General features: G+C 45.5%; 2 protein-coding genes across 9 annotated transcripts; both read left to right on the top strand.

Annotated features, from left to right (window-relative positions):
* Positions 1-45: 45 nt before the first annotated feature.
* On the top strand, positions 46-14,446 carry sec24a (SEC24 homolog A, COPII coat complex component). 5 transcript variants are annotated; one of them, XM_048166642.1, is made up of 22 exons: positions 46-183; positions 2,349-2,735; positions 3,453-3,584; positions 3,754-3,869; positions 3,957-4,138; positions 4,210-4,312; positions 5,596-5,722; positions 5,819-5,928; positions 6,020-6,132; positions 6,213-6,331; positions 6,420-6,475; positions 6,556-6,762; positions 7,052-7,175; positions 8,918-9,076; positions 9,154-9,327; positions 9,406-9,516; positions 9,595-9,770; positions 9,842-9,979; positions 10,228-10,332; positions 11,799-11,891; positions 12,283-12,386; positions 13,295-14,446. In XM_048166642.1, exons 1-22 carry the CDS (start codon positions 129-131, stop codon positions 13,407-13,409), a joined length of 3,006 nt encoding a protein of 1,001 aa, XP_048022599.1. In that variant the 5' UTR covers positions 46-128; the 3' UTR covers positions 13,410-14,446. The 5 variants fall into 5 exon arrangements, with proteins under 5 accessions (XP_048022599.1, XP_048022595.1, XP_048022598.1 ...); XM_048166638.1 differs by having other exon boundaries at positions 3,939-4,138; XM_048166641.1 differs by having other exon boundaries at positions 3,751-3,869.
* Positions 14,447-18,524: 4,078 nt separating this feature from the next.
* On the top strand, positions 18,525-25,567 carry camlg (calcium modulating ligand). 4 transcript variants are annotated; one of them, XM_048166666.1, is made up of 4 exons: positions 18,525-18,829; positions 23,878-24,293; positions 24,369-24,461; positions 24,594-25,567. In XM_048166666.1, the coding sequence occupies exons 1-4, from the start codon at positions 18,655-18,657 to the stop codon at positions 24,783-24,785; spliced, it is 876 nt and encodes a 291-aa protein (XP_048022623.1). In that variant the 5' UTR covers positions 18,525-18,654; the 3' UTR covers positions 24,786-25,567. The 4 variants fall into 4 exon arrangements, with proteins under 4 accessions (XP_048022623.1, XP_048022625.1, XP_048022622.1 ...); XM_048166668.1 differs by having other exon boundaries at positions 18,529-18,829; positions 24,369-24,434; XM_048166665.1 differs by having other exon boundaries at positions 18,529-18,829; positions 23,875-24,293.
* The last annotated feature ends 358 nt before the right edge of the window (positions 25,568-25,925 follow it).

The raw sequence follows: 25,925 nt of genomic DNA, 5'->3' as shown, positions 1-25,925 counted from the left end.
TGGTTTATCTTCAGGAGCGAAACATTAGCAGCGCGTCGAGAGAATGACCGGAGCCGCGGGCCTGTGATCGACACATCGCGCCGCGAGCCGCTCGGTACTGACTCCAGTGAATCTGCGCGTCTTTCAGGATGTCCAGCGGCGGCTTCGCGTCACAGAACGGCGCTGGAGGCTCGTACACGAACGGTGAGTAAAAAACGCGCCGCTGTCGTGTCTCAACGCGTCGATGTAGTGAACGCCACGCTTAAAGCGCGGTGTCCGTGTCGAGTGTTTCGCGACGCTCGTAGGCCGATTTCTTCAGAGTTTGATCACTTCAGTGACGCGACGCGACGAGCCAGGAGCGTGCCAGTGCGTCGCGTCGCTCGATGAAGGCCAAACCTGCGATGATCCGAGTAAAGTTCAGAACTCCACACGACCTGTCAGAGAAGATCCGAACACGGTGAACCGACTCGCGGCGAGCTCTGAGCGTCAGTCACAGAGAGTCGCGTCGGAGTCAGATCGCTTCTGAAAGCGGTTCAGCGCCGGTTTCGGTCATGTGTCGGGAGAGATGTTCCTCTCAGAGCTCAACACTGATTCACAAGCTTGAGAGTCGATTCAGCTCTGATCTCGTCAATACGTGTCACTTTCTCTGAACTAAAGCTTGTCAGTCACTTCATTACTGTAATATTACAGGCTAAAACTAACCGCTGATCTGAGTACAGACATTTACATTACACACAAAGCAGGTTTTATTACAGTAATATCTTATTATAATTTGTTGTTGAAATCTAAACATTTAAACGGTGTCTGTCATAATATTGTCCTCCGGCTGTTTTATTGAAGTTTCCGCGGTTGAAACACTGATTGATGATCACGTGACACATGATTGATTTCAGTCAGTTCTGAACCTTCTGATGTTCATTCATGTTTATTTGCTGCTGGAACTAATAGTAAAGAAGAGATGATCGCTTTATGATCCGTCACACACATTAAAGACACAAAAACACATTTATTGACTGAATTTACTGATTAAACTCAAATTATCTGAAATCTGAGACTGTTTCATATCAAAAGTATCAAAGCACAGAGATTATTGTGATTATTGGATGTCACGAGCTACAAATAATGTTTTCATCAACTGAAAACAGGGATTAAAGGGTTAGTTCAGCCAATAATTAAATAATGTCATTAATTACTCCCTCATGTCGTTCCACACCCGTCAGACCTTCATTCATCTTCAAAACACAAATTAAGATATTTTTGATGAAATCCAAGAGGTTTATGACTCATACAATATAATCAACACTTTCAAGGTCCAGAAAGGTACTAACGACGTCGTTAAAACAGTCATGTGACTGCAGCGGTTTAACCTTAATGTTATGAAGAGACGAGAATACTTTTTGTGCGCAAAAATAATCACTTTATTCAACAATCTCTTCTGCGTCATTCTCATTCGTTGTTTACGTCCAGCGCTTCCAGGTTCTTCGTCAGAATGCCGACTTATTATTGGCCGGCTCCTGCATCAGCTGATCACGTGATCAGCTTCGGCCAATACTGAGCCGGCGTTCGGACGTAAACACGGAAGCTTCACTGCGTCACCTGCGTAAGATAATGACAGAAGAGAAGAGATTGTTGAATAAAGTCATTATTTGTTTTGTTTTTGCACACAGAAAGTATTCTCGTCTCTTCATAACATTAAGGTTGAACCGCTGCAGTCACATGACTGTTTTAACAGTGTCTTTAGTACATTTCTGGACCTTGAAATTGTTGATTACATTATATGAGTCATAAACCTCTTGGATTTCATCAAAAATATCTTAATTTGTGTTCTGAAGATGAATGAAGGTCTGACGGGTGTGAAACGACATAAGGGAGAGTAATTAATGACAGAATTTAACCCTTCAAGACTCAATATCACTTTATCAAAATGATAATCGATTAAAATCAAAGAATGGAGTGTTTCTGACTCGTCACATGACAGGCGCTTCAGAGCAGATGTAGTTACCTGAACCTCTAATGAAGGGGCGTGAACAGTACGGTACCACACACATTTGGCCCTTTTTAGAGCCGCTCATCCAAAAGAGGGTCGAGTCGAGCAGAAGCTCCTCTAGCCGAGATGTGAGCGGATCAGGTGTGTGAGGGTCCTTCACGCTCAACACTCACTTCACCAGTGATTGACTTCTGAATATGATGTCATTGGGTTCGCATCTGATTCCTCGGAGGAGTCTAGCGTCAGGTTCAGATTGATCATGTGGTTCAGCGGTGTTAGATTAGATTAGTGATGTTCATTCTGTCGTTAGTCGCTGTTTTAACAGGATCATTCTTTGAGTTTGGATTGTAACGGACTCTTTAATGGTGGTTTTGTGCCGCAGGTCCGTCGCAGAACCCCGTGGGCGTTTACCCCTCTAATCAGGGCTTCATGGCTCCGCCCCTGCCGGGCTACATGAACAGCCTGCCGACCAAAGGCCCTCCGCCGGCCGGACCCGGCTACTACAGCTCCAACCGGCACCAGCCTTCACCCGTGGGCACGCCCGCCGCTCTGCCCGCGTCACCCAGCCACAGGATGGGCCCGCCACAGGCCTCGGCCACCCCGCCGCCCCCCAGCAGCTACTCCCAGCATCCTCAGCAGCCCAGCAGCTGGAGCGGCGCCACACTGGCCCCTGCGGGGAACCACGTGAGCCCGGCTCCGTACGCCAGCGGAACCAGCACACCTCCCGTCTTCCAGAACACTATGCAGCCTCCGGCAGCCCTGCAGCACGGTACTGACGTCACACACACACACACACACACACACACACACACACACACACACACACACACACACACACACACACACACACTGACGTCACATGGGCCTAAACACTAATAATGACGTGAGAAAACACACCATCTCTATATTAAAACTGTATTTAGTCACTCTTAGGACACTTAAACCCATCTTTCATACACTTTCTTTTCATAAACGGGTTCGAGTGAACTAAGAGTGGTCACTAAACACTTGTTTCAACACAGAGATAATATGTTAAAAGCACATTTTCATATTCAAGGTGTCTCAAAATAGCTCAGTTGAGCACATTTAGATGTTTCTAGGATTATCTGGAAGTACTAAAGAAGAATTTTTGGTATATTTAGTACAAAATTAGTGTGTGAAAATAGACATTATGAAAGTGTCTCTCATGTCAAATTCAGCATGTCAGGCGTGACACGGGTCCATAAAGTGGGCGGTTTGACACCGATCCAGTGTTTTGTGCTGGAAGTGAACCTTGACCTCTGCTCAGAGTCGGATAGCAGGTTTATATGCCCTCAAAAATCCTGTGGGAAACGCATTACTCTGACTCTGCTGTCATTATTTACATGGATCTGTGAGCGTCTGGCATTAGCTGAGCTACAAGGAGTATTTGTGCTTTCATCCGTTCATCAGACGAGAGGGTGATTCGGTTCAGTAATGCACTGTTGACCTGTTTGATCTGTCACAGCTCCACCTGCGCTGAATGTAATGGCGCCCCATCAGTCGTACGGCCCTCCGCCAGCGTTCGGACCGTCAGCAGCGATGAGAGGAACACCGCCTCCCCCTGTCCCGCCGCCGCCTCTCGCCCCACACAGCGACGGTAAGAGAGCGCCGTGACCATTGTAGACGGTATCCGTCACTGACAAAAGGTTACGGTTCTTCATGTTCAGTTATTAAGGGTTTCATCATCTGACTGAACTCGTATTTGTCCTGTGACATCAGCTGTCGTCCTAACCCGACTGATATCTGAGTGTGTTTGTGTACAGCAGGACTGTATCCGGCTCAGCCTGCTCCGATGAACCGGCCGACGGGCTCCTCCTACCCCTCTCTCCAGCCGGCCTATCACAGTCCAGCACCGGCGCCGCAGCAGCAGCACTACCCGCAGGTACCCGCCTCACATTACTGCCGCTCTGCAGCGTGATCTCTACTGTAGCTGTCATCACACAGAATAAAGGGTGTGTTGTCTGTCCAGCCGTCTGTCAGCGCCGCTCAGCTGAGTCCGTCTCTGGCGGCCATGAGCCTGCAGTCGCAGCCGCCCGAGGCCCTGCGTGTGGTCAACCTGCTGCAGGAGCGCAGCCTCCTCCCCGCAGGAGCCGTGACGCCGCCCGCCCCGTGTCTGCCGCAGGACCTGCAGAAGCTCAACTGCAGCCCAGAGTCAGTGTCCTCCTCTCCCGTCTCCTGCAGGTGTGTTGTGCCGTCTCTCACTGCTTGTGTCTCGTCCGCAGGGTCTTCCGCTGCACTCTGACCAGCATCCCTCAGACTCAGTCTCTGCTGAACAAAGCTAAGCTTCCCCTCGGCCTCCTGCTGCACCCGTTCAAAGACCTCTCCGTAAGTCACGCTTCACATCTCATCCGCTCACTCGCTGAACGTTTAAAGGTGTGGTTCACCCAGAAATTAAAACTGTCATGGTTTATTTCTCCTCGTGTCGTTCCAAACACAGAAGTTCAGAACACAAACTTACACTCAGTAATGATGAACAGGAACTGAATCTTTCATCACACGTGTTGTCTCATGAAACAGGACTCCTAAAGTGAAACATTGTGCTGAATTGCTTTTTTTAGTTGCCAAATCCTTGTTCAGATCTTCGGTTCGTGTTCGTGTCTGCAGTGATTCCCAACCAGGTTCATGAAGAGTTTCAGAAGTAGACCATCATGAACATGAGCCAGGGCAAAAATGATGTGAAAATTAGATTTACAAGATAAGGGCAAAAGTGATATAATCTGCTGTTGATGGATTATATGAGACATGATTCATTTCAGTAAGTTGTTTGATGTTTATTTGCTGCTGTAACTAACGGTAAAGAGGAAGTGATGATCGCCTGATCGGGTCACACGGTGGCGGTTGAGGTGGATACAGCGATCTGTTGCACCACTGCGTCGGCTAAAACAAATCTTTTATGTGTTTGTTACGTTCAGCAATAACATCTGCAGGATGGGAGTTATTCTAGATCAATCATGGGAGTCTGTTTTTAAGAATCAATATCAAGATTGTTCAAAAGAAGATCATGATGCATCTTTAGCCACATGTGTACTGCAGCTCTTAACAAGCAGTTAAGGCCCTGTTCCCACCTGGTATTAAGATGTGTTTGGTCGATCGGATCACAAGTGGACGACACTAAATACAGGTGTAAACAAGGCCTCAGTCTCACAAATCTAAAGTGCAGATAGAAACAGTTCATCTCTAATCAAACGTCACTGAAAGAGTTGACTTGCTGTTCAGTGAGGGAGTCATTTGAGTGAATCACTGACTCCAGAGTGAGTGAATCTTATTCTAGAGTGCTTCATAAGAGTCAGCTGTTGGAGAATCAGTCATCGCTGTGAACTCTCGCTCGCTCTGAGGTCACAGAATCCACATGACGTTTTCCTGTTGCCAGTGAGAAATTGAAATCATGTAATTTTTTGTCGAATTTGTGATCGTTTACACTGCGGTCTGGAGCCGTTAGAGAGTCGTCCTTCAGTGCCGAGTGTGTTTGGGACGACATTTTTTATTTTTGGGTGAGCTGTTCCTTTATCAGTCTTTCAGTCATTATTAATCAGTCATTATTAATCAGTCATTATTAATCAGTCATTATTAATCAGTCATTATTAATCAGCCGGTGTCTCTCTCTTCAGCAGCTACCCGTTGTGACCTCCAGTAATATCGTACGCTGTCGCTCTTGTCGGACGTACATCAACCCGTTCGTGTCGTTCGTGGACGCCAGAAGATGGAAGTGCAATCTGTGTCATCGAGTCAATGATGGTGAGGGCGGTTCGCTGCTGTAAACACTCGCTCTGGTCACATGCTCTGTTGTTCTGGTGTTAACGCAGTGTGATCTGACCATGTGTTTCCTCACAGTTCCAGAGGAGTTCATGTATAATCCGGTCAGCAGGTCATACGGAGCGCCTCACAAAAGACCAGAGGTCCAGAACGCCACCATCGAGTTCATCGCCCCGTCAGAATACATGGTACGGCCGAACGCGGGCCTGAGATTGTGCTCATGATGTCACTGTTCAGATCTATATGTGTCTCTGACCGCACATGTGTGTTTGTCCTCAGCTGAGGCCGCCGCAGCCCGCCGTCTACCTGTTCGTCCTGGACGTGTCTCACAACGCGGTGGAGACCGGATATCTGGATGTCGTCTGCCAGTCTCTTCTTGACAACCTGGACTCGTAAGTGAGCGTCACCCATGAGCCTCTGTTCACTCGCACCGTTCGCTGATCCGTGTGTCACATGTTTCTTTACCGTGAAGGCTTCCCGGAGACACTCGGATGAAAATCGGCTTCATCACGTTTGACAGCACCATCCATTTCTACAACCTCCAAGAAGGACTCTCGCAGCCGCAGATGCTCATCGTGTCAGACATCGACGGTAAGCTGCTCTTTCCCATCAGCCCCTAACGCTGTAGATGTTCAGTGACGTATCAGAGATGAGACGCTTTCGTCTTCTCCTCCCTCAGATGTGTTCTTGCCCACTCCGGACAGCCTGTTGGTCAACCTGAACGAGTGCAGAGAGGTGAGCGAGTGTGCTCTGGGTCTAAACCTGACGTGATGTGATGCAGTAAACCATGTGACGTGTGTGTCGTCTCGTTGCAGCTGGTCCAGGATCTGCTGGCGAGTCTGCCGCAGATGTTCAGCAGGACGATGGAGACTCAGTCCGGTCTGGGTCCGGCGCTGCAGGCCGCGTTCAAGCTGCTGTCGCCCACCGGCGGACGCATGTCTGTGTTCCAGACCCAGCTGCCCACCGTCGGCATCGGAGCGCTCAAGCCCAGAGAGGAGCCCAACCAGAGAGCGCCTGCCAAGGTTCAGACACTGTCCTCATGATTGATCGATCGATTGATCAGTGTGTAAATTCACTGCTTTGACCCTTGGGTTCAACACTTACCCTGGACTCACTTCACTGGCACACAGTTAGATGTGATTTAACGACACTTCTATTTTACAACACTTTAGTACTTTGATAAGAGTTTATCATTTGCAGTGCTGGATGTTAATTTGACAGGAACTTTGAGTCCTCGACATGAACGTTAATACTCTAGTCTCTTGTGAAAGTCGATCTGCTTCATCGTTTGATGGCTGTTTTCTGTTACAGGACGTCCAGAATCTCAGTCCTGCCACAGACTTCTATAAGAAACTGGCTCTGGACTGTTCTGGTCATCATGTGGCGGTGGATCTGTTCCTGCTGAGCGCTCAGTACTGCGATCTGTCCTCTCTAGGTTAGTCATGACTGCACAGGAAGTGATGTGTCTCCGGCTGGTTTAGACTCGTGTGTGTGTGTGTGTGTGTGTGTGTGTGTGTGTGTGTGTGTGTGTGTGTGTGTGTGTGTGTGTGTGTGTGTGTGTGATATACAGACACTTATGTGCAGCGCTTTACTAACAGAGGCCTAAACTGAGTAAACATGCAGTTTGGTGCAGATGTTAATATTTATATGGACAAAGAGCGAGATGAAATTCTGATGCTTGTGATGTAAATCAATTATATCTTTATAACAGCAGATACTGACATAAAATGCATATAAATATCAATATCTGCCAATAATTAATACATATAATGCAATGCAATGATGATTGAGAGATGAACAAATAAACCTGATGATCATATTTGATACTCATGATGTTTCTAATAATGTCTGGATAATCAAGTAAACCTGCTTCAGTCCAGTTGAAATATTACTAACAATATCAAAGTTATTCTTGCGTTTACTTGATAAAATCAGAGCAGAATTGACAGCAGAAAGACACGAGCTGAAGGATGTTTCTACAGTTAAACTAAAATACTTTAACTTGATAAAAGACTCTAATAGGTTGTTCACACATGACGTCACAGCAGCAGCGCGAATGAGTCTGGAGGGCAGGGACTGATTTTTCTATATAGGAATCCTATCAAAAACTCAAAATTCGTATGTTTTGCGTCGTTTATGATTGCTCAAATCGATAAAATCGAGAACCCAGAAGATGTTTATATAGTTTACGTAACTTATACCATTTTTATAACTTATATTGTTTTTTAACTTTAAAAGTTGTGGCCTTTAATAGCGTTTTGCGTCTGCTGTCACTGAAATGAATATGGACACCTGCTTACCTTATTTGTTTTTGACTTGGTTAAATATCCACATTCTTCATGGTATCGTTTGCAGGGAAGAGATGCTATTTTATCCCATTTGATGATAATTTGGTGTTTTCACTTCAGTTTGTAGAATTCCGTTCACACTGTTGATCTGGTTACCATGGAAACAGTGTCACGCGCTGCTGCTTCAGCCGTCAGAAAATGTCCAAATAAATAAATGTTTAAAAAGCTGACAGACGTCGATTCAACAACAAAGACAACACTTTCAAAATGTGATTATTTTATTGAGTGATAGGGAGTGGGTTAAATCAGTGACATCATTAGATTTGATATACGGCGTCTCCCCGTCACCTCCTCAACCTGCTTCCCTTAGTGTGTTTTTAAACATATAAAAGGCAACAATTGTATCACACCGTCCAGTTTTTTCTTTAAACGATGATGTGAGCTCCTGTTGCAATTCTCGATTCAGCATAAATGACCTACAATGGCCACATTTTTCACAATCATGACAGAAAATCAAAATACTGCCCTAACGTCACTAGCAGAACGGCAGCGCGATATAAACAAACCAGACTAGAACTGAACGCGGCGAGACGGCAGCTTCACATCCTCTATCTTCCTCCTCGATGGCAGGAAAGTCTTTCAATTCAGTGGAAAAGTCGCTCCTCTTCATAACATAAAGATCCAACCTATCAGAGACAGAAGGACTGGAGGAGAGGCAGTTTGATTTATCAAGTTAAAATCGCGTCAGACGTTCTTTGTGAAGTCGCTGATAATGCGCTCAGAAGAGGTTTCATGCTGATTCACAGCAGTCTGTCATAAACACGTTTGAGGATATATATTGAGCATAACACAGTGTGTTTGATCTCTCTCTCTCTCTCTCTTCCTGTAGGTTGTATATCCAGATACTCTGCAGGAAGTGTGTATTTCTACCCCTCGTACCACAAGCAGCACAACCCGTCTCAGACGGAGCGCTTCCAGAAGGATCTGAAGAGGTACCTGACGCGCAAGATCGGCTTCGAGGCCGTCATGAGGATACGCTGCACCAAAGGTCAGTGGAGTCCAGCGCGTCCCGTACCGGAGTCCGGCCTGTGGCGTCGCTAATGCTCCGGTCTCTGTCTCCTCCAGGTCTGTCCATACACACGTTCCACGGGAACTTCTTTGTGCGCTCCACGGACCTGCTGTCTCTGGCCAACGTCAACCCCGACGCCGGCTTCGCCGTGCAGATGTCCATCGAGGAGAACCTGCTGGACCTGCAGGTGGTGTCCTTCCAGGCCGCGCTGCTCTACACGTCCAGCAAAGGTGCTGCCGTCATGTGATCTGCTGACATCATGTGGTCTGCCGTCACATGACGCTCACGGTGTCTCTGTGCTCTTGCAGGCGAGAGGAGGATTCGAGTGCACACGCTGTGTCTGCCGGTGGTCAACTCTCTGAGCGACATCTTCGCCGGAGCCGATGTTCAGGCCATCGCCGCTCTCCTGGCCAGCATGGGTACGGCCCTCATATCCCACGACACCCTGATCTGATGTGTGACGTCATGTGATCTGATGTGTTTCTGCTCTCGTTCAGCTGTGGATCGCTCCGTGACGGCCAGTCTGGGCGACGCGCGGGACGCCCTGATCAACGCGGCCATCGACACGCTGGTGTCGTACCGCTCCTCGGTGCTGAGCGTCCAGCAGCCCGGTCTGCTGGCTCCCGCCTGCCTGCGTCTGTTCCCGCTCTACATCCTGGCCCTGCTCAAACACGTACGTCAGCCCGAGCGCCGCAGCTCCGCCGTCACGCCGCCGCCACACACTGACCGCCTCTTCTCTTTCAGAAAGCCTTCCGGACGAGCGCCGGCACCCGGCTGGACGAGCGCGTGTTTGCCATGGGTCAGCTGAAGTGCCAGCCGCTGGCGTATCTCATGCTCATGGTCCATCCCAGCCTGTACCGAGTGGATAACCTGAGTGACGAGGTTAGTGCAAAGAAGGCGGAGCCTCAGAGCCACACTCTCCAATTACATCATCACCACCGACCAATGGGTTTCACTGCAGCTCTGGTCATGAACCGCCTGCTTAGATTGGACACTGGGCTGTTATTAGGGATGGGCGCTTTTGTCTGTCTTCTTTTCAAGTACTAGTTATCCAGGGGAGGGGCGAGGTTTATGCATGTCATGAATAAAAGGCCTGTATGGTGACGTGTTTGACATGCTCTCGCCCACAGGGGGCGCTGAACGTCAGTGACCGCACCATCCCTCAGCCCAGAGCGCTGCAGCTGTCTGTGGAGAAACTGAGCCGGGACGCCGCCTTCCTCATGGACTGCGGCACAGTGAGTTCACACACACTCACAGACTTCATCTCTCTCTTGTGTTAATGATCCAGCCGGTCGTTATCTCAAACCTGACGGGGTCATCAGCGCTCGTTTACTGTATGAGTAAATAATTAAAGTTGAGCTGAAATATTTCATGAGCTCATCAAATATTACAGTTTCAATCACATAAATAACGTTTTTGAAATCTTACCTGTTTATGATGTTATAATCTAACGGATCATACGAACCCGGCCTCACGGATCAGAACGCATGTGATTCGCGGATTAACCTCATTTAGGGTTATATAGTGAAAGTTTATTATTTGTACGTGTTTGTAAGAAGGCAGATTTCGCAGTGGCACGTTGTTTTCTGTGCACACACTCAAAGCACATAATCGAGCTCTGTTTCACCATTCCTTCAGCTTGAACGGACACACACACACACACACACACACACACACACACACACACACACACACACACACACACACACACACACACACACACACACACACACAATCTAAAAATCCCCGTCTCGACAAGTATTCTTCTATACAGTCGTTATAAAGTCTGAAGTGAACCTAAACAGTTGAGATAATTTGAGAAAGAAATCGTTTCATCTTATTGGTTCTGTGCGATTAGTGACATTATATTTAGTTTATACAGTGCACACTATGCATTCAGTGTAATTACAATTATATTTATATTAATTATTACATTTCTGTTCCTGAACACTAGGCTGCTGTTAGACCTAACTATTCTATGTTTTCATTTGTGTATATATTATTTTGACTCATTTGTCTTTGATAATGTTTGAACTTTATTATTCAGGAGTTTTTGCTGCGGTATCAAAGTTAAAGTGTTGCTAAAGTAATAAATGGGAAGCAAAGTTACATTTGTCTTAAAACCTCCCATTTTTATTTGCATTTTTTATTTATTTATTCTCATCCTTTTTTGCTGATCCTAAAAATGATCGATCTGTGACTCAAACCGTAATATGATCCGTCGCACCGCTGTTATAATCCATTACGGCAGGCGTGTCCAAACTCGGTCCTGCAGAGTTTAACCCCAGCGTTTCTCAACACACCTGCCTGGACGTTTCCTGTATGCCTAAAAACCTTGATCAGCTGGTTCAGGTGTGTGTAATTAGGGTTAGGGTCAGTGGCCCTCCAGGAACAGGTTTGGACACCCCTGCATTACAGGGTACAAAAAACATTCTAGCAACAAGACGAACACATGAACAGTATTACAGTCCAGTCGTTGTCAGTGGCGTTTGTATGAAGTCTGCACTGTGATGTGAGACAGGAAGCGCTGGCTTTAGGCCAAGCGGTGTTGCTATTGACGACGCTCATCATCAGGAAACATTAGACCAATAACTGACCAATCAGAGTCGAGCGTTCCAGCTGTTCAACACAGTGAATCTCTCTTGATGCAGTTATGAATGCTTCTGTCGTACAGCTCCGCTCACGCTCTCCTCTCTTTCAGGTCATGTATCTCTGGATTGGACGAAACTGTAACCCAGTGTTCCTCACGCAGGTGCTGGGAGTGGACAGTTACGCTGCGGTTCCTCTCAACATGGTAACTGAACTACAGCTCTGCTCTAGTGACGCGCTGCTGCTGTATTTTGAGTTCAGCATCAGTCTAATGACTCACAATTTATTTTATTTAAAAAAGGGACAAAGTACATGAATAAACATTAAAATACATGTGATTGAATGTATCTGAGCTGTCATTGGCAGTCTCTTTTACCTGATGTTAAGAATAAAAAGACAAAATAAGTGTACAGTACAGAGAGGAGTGTGTATAGCTCACCTAAAAACATGCAAGTGTCTGATCTGTAATGCAGCAGAATCATCCCGGTCCCTTCCCTGCTGGAGTAAAGATCTCTGCAGATCAGCATTAGTGTGACGTTCATCAGCTCAGTGATGAGAGAGTCCGGCGTGTCTGACGGTGTTGTGTTTCCACACAGAATCAGCTCCCAGAGTTGGACACGGCAGAATCATCCCGGTTCCGAGCTTTGATCGACTGGCTGAGAGAACGCCGGCCGTTCCACCCCGTCCTGCACGTCATCAGGTCAGACACGCGCGTCCACGTGTCGCTTTGAAAATCAACTAATCTTTCTCCTACAGTTCATGTTCAGGAACTTTCTTACTTTTTGAGGCCATTTTTCACAAAAACACACCGCGCGTCGTCCATTTACGCTATTATCATTCAACTGAAATAAAGTCTTTTATGGCTCTTAATCAAATGCAACATTAGTATGTAAATAATTCTACGTGACATTAATTAATTCACACACTGATCACCATTTGAACATTTACTAGGAAAAATGTTTTGTTAAATGCATTAACTTTAAACTAACAGATCAGTAGTTTGAAATGCACAAATCAAGCTTTTATGACATTCATAACAACTGGAACTAATGATCTGTTTGCTGATATTATTGATGAAAGTTTATATTAATTCTGTATACTGTAAGTGATGAATATTGATTTCTTACTCGACACACATTGGCTGGAAGGAAGAATTAATTATGCGCTAATCTGTCTCTATGGTGGCGCCTCGCTCGTGAATATATTTATGAAACGGCCCATGAAATCAAAACTAAAAGGATTAGATTTTGCTTTTATCTAAATTGGTGTTTTAAAGCCTTTATGTATAATGCATTATAAAGTTATTCATAATGTACCCTGTAATGCATTACGTCTTTCCTTAAATAATTGAAACCAAAGTTAAAGTGCATTATAATAGCAGATTCCTTGTTCATCTGAAAATAGTTTTGTCATGTGCTTTAATATGTGTTACACTTTTTTAATGGTGTAACATAACTATTATATGAGATCATATAAGGTGCAAAATTAATGCATCAAAAGTATATAGTGTTACCGGCTTCGTCACGGTCTCATTTCCAGCAGAAACTGATGGTATGATGTTATTGTGAGACTCTGAATGACTGACGCCGTATGAATGTTGTCTTTCAGAGACGAGAGTCCGCTGAAGGCTGATTTCATGCAGAACATGATCGAGGACCTCAGTGAATCCGCTCTGTCGTACTACGAGTTCCTGCTGCACCTGCAACAGCAGATCTGCAAGTGATGGTCACACCGCAGCCGAGTCTCACACTACAGCCGTGATGCCTGTGTTTGCACCGACACACACGTCACGTTCACGAGCGCTTCCCTCGCCTCGCCGTCAGTCTGTATGAGGATGTGTCTGAGCGCAGATCATTTCTAATTTATTGCCTTTTACTAAAAAAAAATGAAAATGTAGGAAAAATTGTTTCTTATGACTTTCTTACAACCTTTATAATGAGTGCTATTCAGATTTAGAGCTTCATAATTAGTGCTGTTCATTCTCACACATTTATTCGTTTCAGTTTGTGTTCTTCAGTCATTTGTTTTAATTTATGAGAGGCAATTCAGTTGAGATCGATATTTGCCTTCGGTGGGACTGGTGGAAATGTGCTGGAGAGATGCTGTGTGAGTCTGTCGTGTTTCACGTGGGCGAATTCAGACACTCGACTCTGTGATCTTCAAACATTATAGAAACATGTATATTGATAAACCTATATTATATATCAAAAGATTGTTAATTTTAGTAAAAACATTATTCAGATGATGCGAGATGATAAAAAGAAAAATAAACTGCTTGGGACTTTAATTATTTCTTTTCCCCGTGAAGAGAGATTTTTATGGACTGGTTAATCTGACAGCAGAATGAGCGACTGCAGAGAGACGTGGAAGATGACTGTGAGCTTAAAGCTTGAAATATAATCCAAAATACAGAATATATGTAGAGATTCTTCAGATCTCTCCGCAGATAATAGATAATTATGTCAAATGACTGGCTGTGAATGAAGAACTGATGAAGGAAGAGTATAAGAACAATAATCTTCACGGTCTTGATTATGTTTGCAGACATTTCTTGGGTAATCAAGTTTATCATTCAGAGGGATATTTTTTTAGATGAATAAAAAAAGAAATCCTCTCGTTTCCTCTCAGTTGTTAAGCTCATTTTAGCACAACTGTGTTTTTGAGCAATTTGTAAATTCTCTGCAATTTTGTACATGTGAACTTTCTGAAGGAATTAAATGATCATTAAAGAGGAAGCCTCGCATGACCTCTACTGAATAATTGGACCATGAATTTGTTTTTTTGTTTTTCTCAGTGCACAGATGCTTTGGTTTTTCTTTAGACAAAGTTAAGTCTGTGTTCATGTTCTCAGCTAAACATTGCACCGATGTCAACATGACCTGAAGACGTCTCCGGTTACTCTCGGTTCGCTGGGAGGAGGGAGTGTGAACACTATCGGGTATCCCCCTCCTTCCTCGAACACTGAAGCCTGATTGCATCACACCAGTAAATATCGCTGGCCAATGGCGTTTGAGCGCTTGAGCGAGGGGCGGAGCATTACACTACATATCTGGGCTCTCGTCACCATTGCCTCAGAAACTTTTGACTGCCAAAGCAGGATCAATAAGACTTTGTTTGTTAGACAGTGTCGTGTGAAACCTCTCAGGGAACTGAGGTTACGGGAGTAACTGGAGACATTCCCTTTTGAGTCGGTCTCTTGACATTGTGTGTTAACACTATAGGTGTTACACAACTTAAACACACTGAACGGGGACTCACAGATAGCAGACAACTAGAGTAGAGTCTCAAGTCTTGTATACCAGCTGGTGGACCTAGAGGAAACCACCGACAGCCAACCCAATGACACTATAACAGGGCGAGGAGCTGACTCAAGGGTGATATACTCATAACGAGAGCCCACAGACGAACTAATAACAGCATCGCTGGTACTATAAAGCAACAAACACACCTGCAAGTGTTAACGTATGAAAATACTAAACTGATGAAACAAGTGAGATCTGCTGCTAAAGCATAAGGCGACACAAAACAAGCACATTGCCACTTTGCTAAGGCAAGGAATAAACGATCCAGTCAAAGAGGCAGAAGGTACCGGACCTAGTTCAAATCACACAGTTGACAGGGAAGGGCGTGGCCAGCTGTCTAAACAACCAATCAAATCAGCTGACATCTCTCTGCACAGACAAAGCATGCAGTGCAAAACAGGGAATCTCAAGATTGTAAAATCTAGCAAAGGTGTTCTGAGAAGACCAATCCGCAGCCGAACAAATGTCCTGAATCGACATCCCGTTATTCCAGGCCCAATAAGAAGCCACACTCCTAGTAGATGAACACAAACTCCACTGGGGCAAGTGTGATTTTAGAAGCATACGTTAATGCTATAGCTACAGTCCAATGAGACAAGCGGCAGAACTTACTGCAAACTCTGAAACAGACAGACAGCTGCTCCGACAGCCTGAAATGACTAGACAACAATTTGGGCACATATGCAAGTCTGGGTGTCAGTCTGACCATACAGTCATCTTCATCTAGACTGTACCATGTAAATCATCAACTCTCTTCCCACACGCCAGAGCGAGTAAAAGCACCATCTTGAATGTGGTGGTTCAGAAAGTGCACTAGGCACCAGAGACAAATCCCAGACGGGTACCAGGACGAGAGGGATGCAGCAGAAAGCTTGCTAGCAAACTCTGCTCCCTACTGAGGGACAATAAATGAGCAAATGAAAAACTGAAATGGCACCCATGTACACCTTTAGAGTGGATGGAGTGCGCCCGTTATCCAAACGGTCCTGTAGAAACGACCTGGTACAGAAACCACAGGTCACTGAGTCCTCATTTCTCGCTTTACACCAGGATGCGAAGACTTTTCTTTTCAGAGCATAATGTCATCTGGTCGACGGGGCTCTTGCTTCCACAATCGTATCCAAGAAACTTTGTGGCCTACTCAATGTCTGCCCTTCGCTCTGACCTGTCAGACATGCAGGTTCTATAGTTCTGGCATGGAGTGCCACATCATTTCAGACAGCAGGTTCCTCCGTAACGGAGCCGTCCACGGGGAGCCACCAGACGTTCCACTAGCTCTGGAAATCACGGGTCTCCTGTCCCTCTCTGATCTTGTGCAGCACCAGCAGCGTTATTTTGACCGGGGGAAATGCATATGTGCGTTTCTTTGGCCAGTGGCTTGATAACGCATCCCCTTAGGGGAGCACTCATCACTGAAAAGAACAGCAGGCAATTAGCGTTCTCCTCCGAGGCGAACAAATGACCACTGCTTCCCCAAACAGGCTCCAAATTATCTGGACCATTCCTGGACAGCATGTCTGCGCCCAATTCAGACAGCCGGGAATGTGGCCTGCTCATACCGATAGGAGGTTCCTGTCCAGCCACTAGAGGAAACATTCCACCAGCCCTTGAAGCAAGCGAGAATGAGTACCCCCTTGGTGATTAAACAAGAACATGACGGTCCTTGACAAACAGAAGGAAGTGCTGCAAAGCTAAAGATACTGCCTTCAGCTCTAGGCAGTTTATGTGCCTCTTTGACTGCACACTCGTCCAAGTGCCACAAGCTGGCCTGCTGTCTCAAAGGGGCTCCCCAGTCTGTCAACGACTTTCCTCCTGACCACTCAGGAGGTGTTGAGCCAAGTGGTCAGCGTGCCCATATAGCCGTGCCCCCATATTCAACCAGAGCTGAAGCGGTTTCATACGCAGGAGTCACACAACTACTGCAGCTGAAAGAGAAACTGATCTCCCTGGCCTGAATACGGTGAGAGCGCTGAGTAGCGATTGGACACGGACCTGAGACATGCGCGCTCACAACGATCGCGAGTCTAGGATCGTACCCAAGAGGACGGTGCTTTGCGAGGGACTCTTCTGCATGTTGATAGACAGCCCCAGGCACTGTAAGTGATCCAGAAGCTGTTGTATGTGGCTTTCTACCACACCCTGACACTTGGCTAGGATGATAAGCCAGTCGTCAAAATAATTCAGATGCATAATGTGCATATTCTGCTCTGCTCGACAGGAGAAAGAGCTGCCTTCACAGACTTCATAAGCTTTCTCAAAGTGCTTGTGAAGTGCCTGAAGTCCCAGTCCCTCATCTGTGTCAGCTCCAGCTGTGACGCTGAAGGAACACCAGGCTGCCCAAACAGTGACCAATGCCCTGAGCAGTCTTCTTCATCAATCTGAGCACCAGGTCTGTGGACGAGCGCAGTTTCATGAACGACTCAGGATCTGGACCTCTCTCATCCCAGGCCTGCAGCATCTTCGCCTGGAGACCTGAAGCACTGCCATAGTGTGAATTGCAGATGCTGCTGCTGCCATGAGCATCTTCTCATCAATGTAGGCAGTAGCATGGCACGGCTTTGAGGGAAGCGATAGCGACGACTTCCACCCATGAGTGTTCGAGCACAGGTGGACTGCAGCGGCCTCCTCGACGGGCGGTGGTTTGGTGAAACCCAAGCGGTCGTCTCTGTTGACAGAAGAGAGGAGATGCGATCCCACGGTAGGGGAGTTTGTGTTCAGATGATGAGCTGCTACTGACTCCATGGCTCTCGCCTTTTAAACCACAGTCATCTTCATGACCTTCTGGAACAAGAACAAATGTAGGGCGGGGCTTGATTTTGTCTGTGGGGAATTGATTGGATGGTTGTGGTTTGCTATTGGTGGATCTCATGTGAGTGACAGGTTGCCCCGCCCTCGTCATCAGAGAAGAGAAGAGATGCTGCAAGAGGAAGATATTCTGATTCAAGATTATGAGACACATGAATTTAATAATGATGTGCACCGATAAATCATTTATAATAAACACTGCAATATTCCATAAAAAAACAAAAAAAAAACAAACAATAACTGTCCATTTTGATTTCATGGCGATTTTTAAACTTTTAGAGTGCTTCATTTATTTTAATCTGTTAAACTTTATTTTTCTTTGTTGTATAAAGATGTTATATTAGGTTTATACAGTTGGATAAGAGTTTTTAAGGATAGGTATTTACTGATAAACCTTTTTTACATTGTACATTTCTGTCTGTAAAACCAAAGTTTACCCATGGTAAAAACCCTTATTTACTCTTTTCTGTAAAGACCAGAAATATTATTTCACCAACACAAAACTGTGTAAATGTATATTTGAATGGTTGTGTTCTATATACTTCCCTAAAATGTTTCTATAAAAAAATTGATTATTTGACAGCTTCTTCTATTGGCTTTTGGATTGGTTTATGATTCTTACACGCTTACACAATAATCTTCACAAATATTAGATCATTACTTTCCACTGTTATTGTAAAGTGAGATGATGATCTCTGGCTTTTATTCTGAAACGGGTTCGTCATTCATAGGAGACACATTATGCGCGACGTCATAATGTTGCGCGAGGCCCCGCCCCGTCAATAATAACACGCACAGAGAGAGACAGGAGCCGCAGACGGATTATATTTAATAACTGCTGTAACATCACAAATCTGAGCAATGGAAGTGAGTGAGGAGAGCGAGAGCGCGCCGCAGCAGGAGAAGAGCGCGCGCACCGCGGCTCAGAGGCGCGCGGAGATCCGGAGGAGGAAATTACTGCTGAACTCCGAGGATCGGATGAATAAGATCGTGGGCTTCAGTAAGAGTGACGCCGACAGCAGCAGCGCCGACAGATGTGAGCTCTGATGCAGCAGTCACAATGACTGAGTGTTATTAACCCCGAGGCTGATTTACAAAACCCTTCCCCTTATGATTCATTTAATGTACAGTGATTCTGATTCTTCTGTTTCTGACATGAGCTTCACCTGATGATCAGTTTCTCCAGCAGGATCTGAGATCATCAGAAAGAGTCAGATGATCAATGACACTCACTCACTTACATTTGATTAGATGCATAGAAATAGAGCAGAATCCAAAACATTTATGCATTTCATTCCGTAATGTGTTTTGTTTTACATTTTGCAATATTCTTAAATTTGAATTCCAGTTAAAAATACATTTTAAACGGCAGATTCATGAGGCCCAACCTGTGTGAATAATTGATAAGAAACAGAGCTGATCATGTTGACCGTGTCTCAGCAACTATGAGTCTGTGAGACAAAAGTCCACTTACTAGTGATGGACATTGACACAAGTTTCACGATTCAATTCAATTTGGATGATTCAGTTTAATTCAATATCGATTCATTTGGATGTATTTTAGGTAAAGTATGTAATTTTCTCTCAAGTAAAAAAAAAAAAAAAAATCTCTGAACTAATGCTGTAAACTACACAGAGAACCTGTCAGTCACTACATTACTACTATATAATATTACAGGTTAAAACTAACAACTGATCTGTGTACAGACATTTAAATTACAAATGAGGCAATCATAAAATAATAACTATTTCATGACAATACTCTTTTTGCTGTTGTTTTAAATATAAACATACACCAGCTACCATAACTTTCGTGACAGATTTATTCAAACATACATTAAATATTGAAGAACAGGTAATAATATCATGAATTTCATATCAAAAATATCAAAGCACAGAGCTTATGATTATTTGTGCTACAAATAATGTTTAGTGAAGCTTTGTTCAAGCATCAACTAAAAACGGCACAGAATAAAATATCGATTTTTGGGATTTAAGAATCAATGCTGGTTCATCAAAATGAGAATTGATTAAAATCGAGAAATGTCTCGGGTTACGTGTGTAACCAGGTTCCCTTCCATGTGAGCCGGTGTCTGAACATGAACGATGTGACGTGGCATCACAGAGTCCATTAATAGACGCCAGAAATGCGCATCAACAGATACCATTTTTCTGAAGAAGATGCACAGGCGTACCCGAGGCGTGGCAATGGTGCCGCCAGCGTCCTGGTCCCTTCTCAGGAAACCAGGTTACAAACTTAACCTAAACTGACGTTCCTGTTCGAATGGAAGTCGACGCAGTGTCATGTCATTGATGCTATGGGAACTTTAATTCTAACATCGGTAACGGGTATAAGCACAGATGCTTGTTGAGTGCAGACTGGATTCGCTCAACCCTGAAGGACTCGGGATCTTGGGGTTGAATTTGTGTCCAAACTGTAGAACCTGATGAATGTGTGCGGAGGGCCAGTAAAAGTGCATCCCTCACAAGATCTCTGGAAGACGCTACACTCATAGTGGAGTCGGCCCTGATCCCTAGAGGAGAAGCCATTCCACACACCTCATAGGAGAGGGTGATAGCATCTGTACTCCAATGCGACATACGCTGCTTGGTGATGACGTTACCTCTATTGTGACCACCAAAGCAAACTTCGAGCTGAGAGGATCTACGCCACTGGCCTGAGCGGTGGACATGGACGGCATGGACGGAACATAGCAGGTGGAGGCTTTCTTGCTCCAGCATCTCATGAGGTGAAGGAAAGAAAGCCTGCAAAGTGACCGGCTGAGGAGCTGCAGAAGGTACTTTTGGAATGTAGTCCGGTCTGGGGCACTCTGACATCACCAGGTGCAAAGTCTAAGCAGGAGGAGGCTACTGAAAGGACCTGGAGGTCTCCTACTCTCTTGAGTGGTGTTAATGCTAACAAAAGAGACACTTTGAGAGCCTGCATTTTTTTTCTGAACTCCATGAGCTCAAATGGGGCTTCTGTTAAGGCTCCCAGGACCAATGCTAGGTCCCAGGAATGAACTTGTGACCTGCTGATGAACCGAGACACTATGTGGCTAGCGGATAGCGGCCACATATACCCTTAAGGTAGCCGGAGCCAGGCCTGCTGAGACACGTTTTTGAAGGAATTCCAGCAGTGCAGTTAACTATCACCTCATGCTGTTCACACCATGTTACAAATAATTGCAATTTCAGGGCACACAAACTCCTAATAGAAGGAGGTCTAGAACTGAGAATTGTCTCAGTGTCTTCAGCAGAAAGATCAGAATCTATGAGCTGGTAACCATCAGGGGCCAGACCCAAAGCTTCCAGATCCCCTGCATTAGAGAGAGAAGATCACTCCAGATTGGAGAGACATTAACAGAGCCACTAGAAGGAGGTGGTCCTGGTGGAATCGCACCCCAGCACGTGAGAGAGGCGTCCATCATTAGAGACTTGCGATGGCAACACGTCCCTAATGCCAAGCCTCTGTTGAGAAACCATGGCTTTTTCCAAAGTTGTTGAGCACGTAGCCTGCAGCGCTGGAAAGGTCTCATGTCCTGACCTAGCTTGATGTCTTTTACAGTGTTCAGAATCAAAATCACACCTGCAGGAAGCAGATGTGCCTGCATCGTGGGCGAATCCCACACTACCCATAGAAACATGGTTCTCTCTTTGCGAGAAAGTACACTTTTCTTGGGGTTTAATCAAAGTCCCAGATGCTTCATATGAGTGAGCACAACATCTCCATGCTGTGCCGCTAACCCCTCTGATTGAGCTAGTATAAGCCAATTGTCTATGTAATTCAGTACATGGATGCCCTGGAGACACAGAGGAGCCAGAGCAACATTTATGCATTTGGTGAATGTGTGTTGGGAAAAAGCTAGGCCGAATGGAGGAACTCGATATTGGTAATCTTCGCTCTCGAAAGCAAACCCGAGAAACTTCCTGTGTTCTGGCAGAACCTCGATGTGCATCCTTTAGATCTGTCGTCACAAACAAATCCTCAAATTGGATTTGTAACACTGAGTTTTAGGGTAATCATCTTGAACCAGTATGTCTACAGAGTATAGTTCAGGACCCTCAGATCTAAAATCGGATGCAGCCCTCATCCTTTTTGGGCACAATAAAGTACAGTGTGTAAAACGCTGCCTCTCTCTGGGATGGGTACATGTTCTATGGCCCCTTTTGCCAGGAGAGATTGTAGCAATTGTTCGAGGAAAGTTTTTGTCTCCTATCTGACGCACCTTCATTGCTACCACACCTTGGAAACAGGGTGGACAGGAAGCAAACTTTTCTTATAGTGTTCAGAACTCACTGAGAAACGTTGGGCAGAAGTTGCCACGCTGCCGCAAAGTCTGACAGGAATAATCTTTCTGACAGTTTTGGCCTGTTCGAGGCCCTGAAGCAGTGAACTGTCTGGGAGGGAGGTTTCGCTCGTGGGGCGAATTGGCCGTCGGACACATCCATCTACCAAATCACCAAAGCTGGTGGGATAAGAGCCTCGAAGAAAATCTGGCACACAATGTCGAGGTGAGAAGCCACACTCGCCTTCTGCTCCTCCCTCCTGGAGCTGGCCCCGGTCAAGCATGGCTGGTGGAAGCCGCCGACTCCTCCTGGACACAGTGAGGGATTCGCTCCTTGAACACCACAGACTGAAGTTTTGCCTCCTGATACCTGTCGCCAAACAGGCCGGAGAGCAATATCAGGGCATCAAGGAAAAAGGCCTTATCTTTTTCTTTTATCCCTGTGAGGTTGAACCACAGATAACGTTCTATAAAAACTATGGCTATAGAATGGGCGATTACACTGGCTGTTTTTTTTTTTTTTTAGGTTGCCGGAGGGCTAGATCTCTGACTCAGTGGAGTTCTTGAACTGCCCCTAACCCCTCACCGTGAACCAGATCTTTTAGCAGGTCAGCCTGGTATGCCTGGAGAACCGCCATGGTGTGCAGGGACGCACTGGCCTGACCTGCTGCCGCATATGCTTTACCCACTAGGTTAGATGTAACACGGCAAGGCTTTGTGGGTAAGGCAGGTTTCCTCCACAGCGATATGCATGAGTTGGAGAGATCAGTCAGCTCCCTCGAGGACTAACCTTGCATGTTCTTCACCCATACACATTACACACATTTGCCATGTGTCATCTGCCGTAATAAAGCAGGTACATCCTGTATCTCAACCCTGACATGGAGTACAAACTCCTAACTTGTTTTCACACACAGGATTGCAGGCAGACAAGCGCTCAACAAACATACAGCTTCCAAAGACAAAAAAGCTGTCTACTTGCATTTCTGGCATCTATTTATAGACTCGGTGATGCCCTACGCTAATGTCACAACGTCCATACATTCAGCCAATCAGATTGGTGTGTTTGGACATGAGTTTCAGACACCATAGTGTCAGAATTTTGAGTTTTTAAGCACCTGAATGATACCTAATGACCATACCAAAACATGTGATGTGGGGAAAAAGGCAATAAGTGACACTGACTGGTAACCAGCTGTATGATAAATGATTATGATTAGGGCTGTTACGGTGAAGGAATTTCCCTTGAATTTTGAGTGGCTCAACATCGCGCTATATGATATATTAGCGCCTTTACAAAGCTTGTTGGCCTATTGTTATATAAATAGCAGTTAGTTCCGATCCTCGAATCTGACTGGATAATGGGCTTTCCAAGAGTGTGGATATTTCACCAGGGATTTGTCTGCACATTCTAGACAGGCTGTCAATCAAGGGACTGTCTTTATGAGCGAGTCATTAAATCGTTCATTCAAATGCGTTCAAACCTGCTGATTCATTCATGAAGTCACAATGGTACACAGAGTCTTAATGAAGTTGAACAAGAGCCAGTTGGCAAAAAAAATTACACTCTTCACTCTTGTTATCATTATTAACGTATTTAGCATGCAATGAAATGTTAAACAAGAAGAGCACAGCCTCATGAAAACAGAAGAAACGTTTGCGGTGGTTACTTGCCATCCTCTGCGGTTGGCTTGTCAATATCGCGGTATTAGAATATTGCAGTTATTCTAATTATGATTACATGAATGTAACTGAATATGGTCTTTCTCTGTTTGTGTTTGCATTTGTAAAGCAGCCCGAAGCGTCCTGGAGCCGCGATTCCACCTGGATCTGGAGCGGCACGAGCCCTGGTCCGGCTCCGCTAAGAGACTCTCTCCTCATCCGTCCGAGTCCGGCGGGAGTAGCTCCGAGCCGCCCGACAGGAACTCCAGTGACGCCGTGGGGGAGGAGGACGTGTCCCGAGGGCTTCGGCAGCGGCCGCGCGGGGATCTGTCGGCCGACGAGCTCTCGTCCTCTCCTCGCAGGGGTCTGCAGAAGTACCTGTCCCGCTTCGACGATGCCATGAAGCTGCGCGGGCAGCTGTCCAGTGAGAAGGCGGCTCAGGACGGCGGCGACGGCGAGGCAGAAGATCTGGACCCGTTCTGTCTCTTCAGGCTCGTCGGCAGCGTCGCTCTCGCCGTCTTCGTGCGCATCTTTGTTTGCCAGTATTTGGTGAGTGTTGCGGCGCAGGTGTGTGTTTCTGCTGTGTCCAGTGCTCATCTAAACGCTGTCTCTTCTGTTTTTCAGTCCATATTTGCTCCGTTCCTCACTCTTGAGCTGGGATTCATGGGATTGCACAAATACTTTCCAAAGGTTTGTCTCTGCTTTGGAACTGATGATGTAAGTTGTAAAGCGGTTTTGATGTTGCCACTGACTGTAGATGATAATAACATGCAGACTGTAGTTGGGTTCTCTGTAGGCTGATCTTGCGCGGGATGCTGTATAAGGTTCTTCCCTCGTCTGACCCTTCAGGTGGAGAAGAAGAGCAAGACGACGGTGCTGACCGCGGCTCTGCTGCTGTCGGGAATCCCTGCCGAGGTCATCAGCCGCTCCATGGACACCTACAGGAAGATGAGCCACGTCTTCTCCGACCTCTGCGTTTATTTCTTCAGCTTCATCATGTGTCACGAGCTGCTGCTGCTCTTCGGCTCGGACACGTCCTGAGGGATGAGCCTCTGGAGAGACTGACGCACATCCTTCTCTTCGTTTGTGGCCATCAGAGCTGTGAAAAACCTGTTTGTTGCTTTGCAGCGTTTTCTGCAAGCCAGCGTTCATTTTGTCACATTTTAATGTCCTTTTTAGTGGTGGTTAGAGTTAATGTTGACCGCTGTGAGACTAGTGAAGGTCTCGTCCAACTGAGCAAGTTTGTTTCTGGACCATTACATTGTTTTGCATTGTGACATTATTCACCATCCTCTTCTTTCTGTCATCAGTTTCATTTAATGTTGGACTGATTTGTGATCCAGACATGAAGGTTTCACCCGTTTGTTTCTGGTTTAACAGTGACTCAGTTGGACCAGCAAAACCAGCCTAATCTGAGCAGGTTTATGTCTTCAGATTTTCTGGATAACACTATCCGAATAATGTTTCTTAAGAAAAGCACGTGCTCTGATTTGCAGTCGTTGTGAGTTGATGTTTGTGTTGGAGATTTTAGTATTATTGAGCTTCTCAGAAACATGAGTTTACAATAGATCTGCACGATCTGTTGATTTTCTGTTTAATTTACAGTAAATGCCGTTTTGTTCTGTCATTTTGGGACGGATGATCACCTTTATTGTTTGCACTTAATAGGTACTTGTTTCTGATCATGTTTACATAATCCTGCAAAACTGATATTCCAGTGTACTACTGTGTTTTCACACTAATATGAGGTGAGTTATGAGCTCTTATGCCTGTGATTATTGTATATACCTGGTCGAACAATAAACATAATCATGTCCTTCTGACTGCTGTGTCTGTGTGAAATTAAACGTGTGCAGGAATCTCTGTTATTAATCTGTCAGCATGAGATATTAATGAGGAAAGTGGGCAAAAGAAGAAAATCATTTTAAGGGAGAGTAATAATGGAAGTGCTGCAGTGTTGTACTGAATGCTGTCTACATAGGGCAGATCTATAGCTGTGGAGACACAACCATTCAGTGCTTTTCCGGTCATTTCATTTGATTTGGGTGTAATCTGTGTATTTCTGAACAGTAATGATTGATTGATTGATGATCATCTTGGCATTAGGAGTGTTTGAGTGACAGCAGTGGATTATCAAATGACCAAATCAAAATGAAGGGGATCCGCAGTAATATAACTCAA

The sequence above is a fragment of the Megalobrama amblycephala genome, linkage group LG18 (genome assembly GCF_018812025.1).
Source record: "Megalobrama amblycephala isolate DHTTF-2021 linkage group LG18, ASM1881202v1, whole genome shotgun sequence".
NCBI classification, from domain to species: domain Eukaryota; kingdom Metazoa; phylum Chordata; class Actinopteri; order Cypriniformes; family Xenocyprididae; genus Megalobrama; species Megalobrama amblycephala.
Note: the sequence above shows the minus strand (reverse complement) of the source record. Positions and strands in the feature narration are given on the sequence as shown.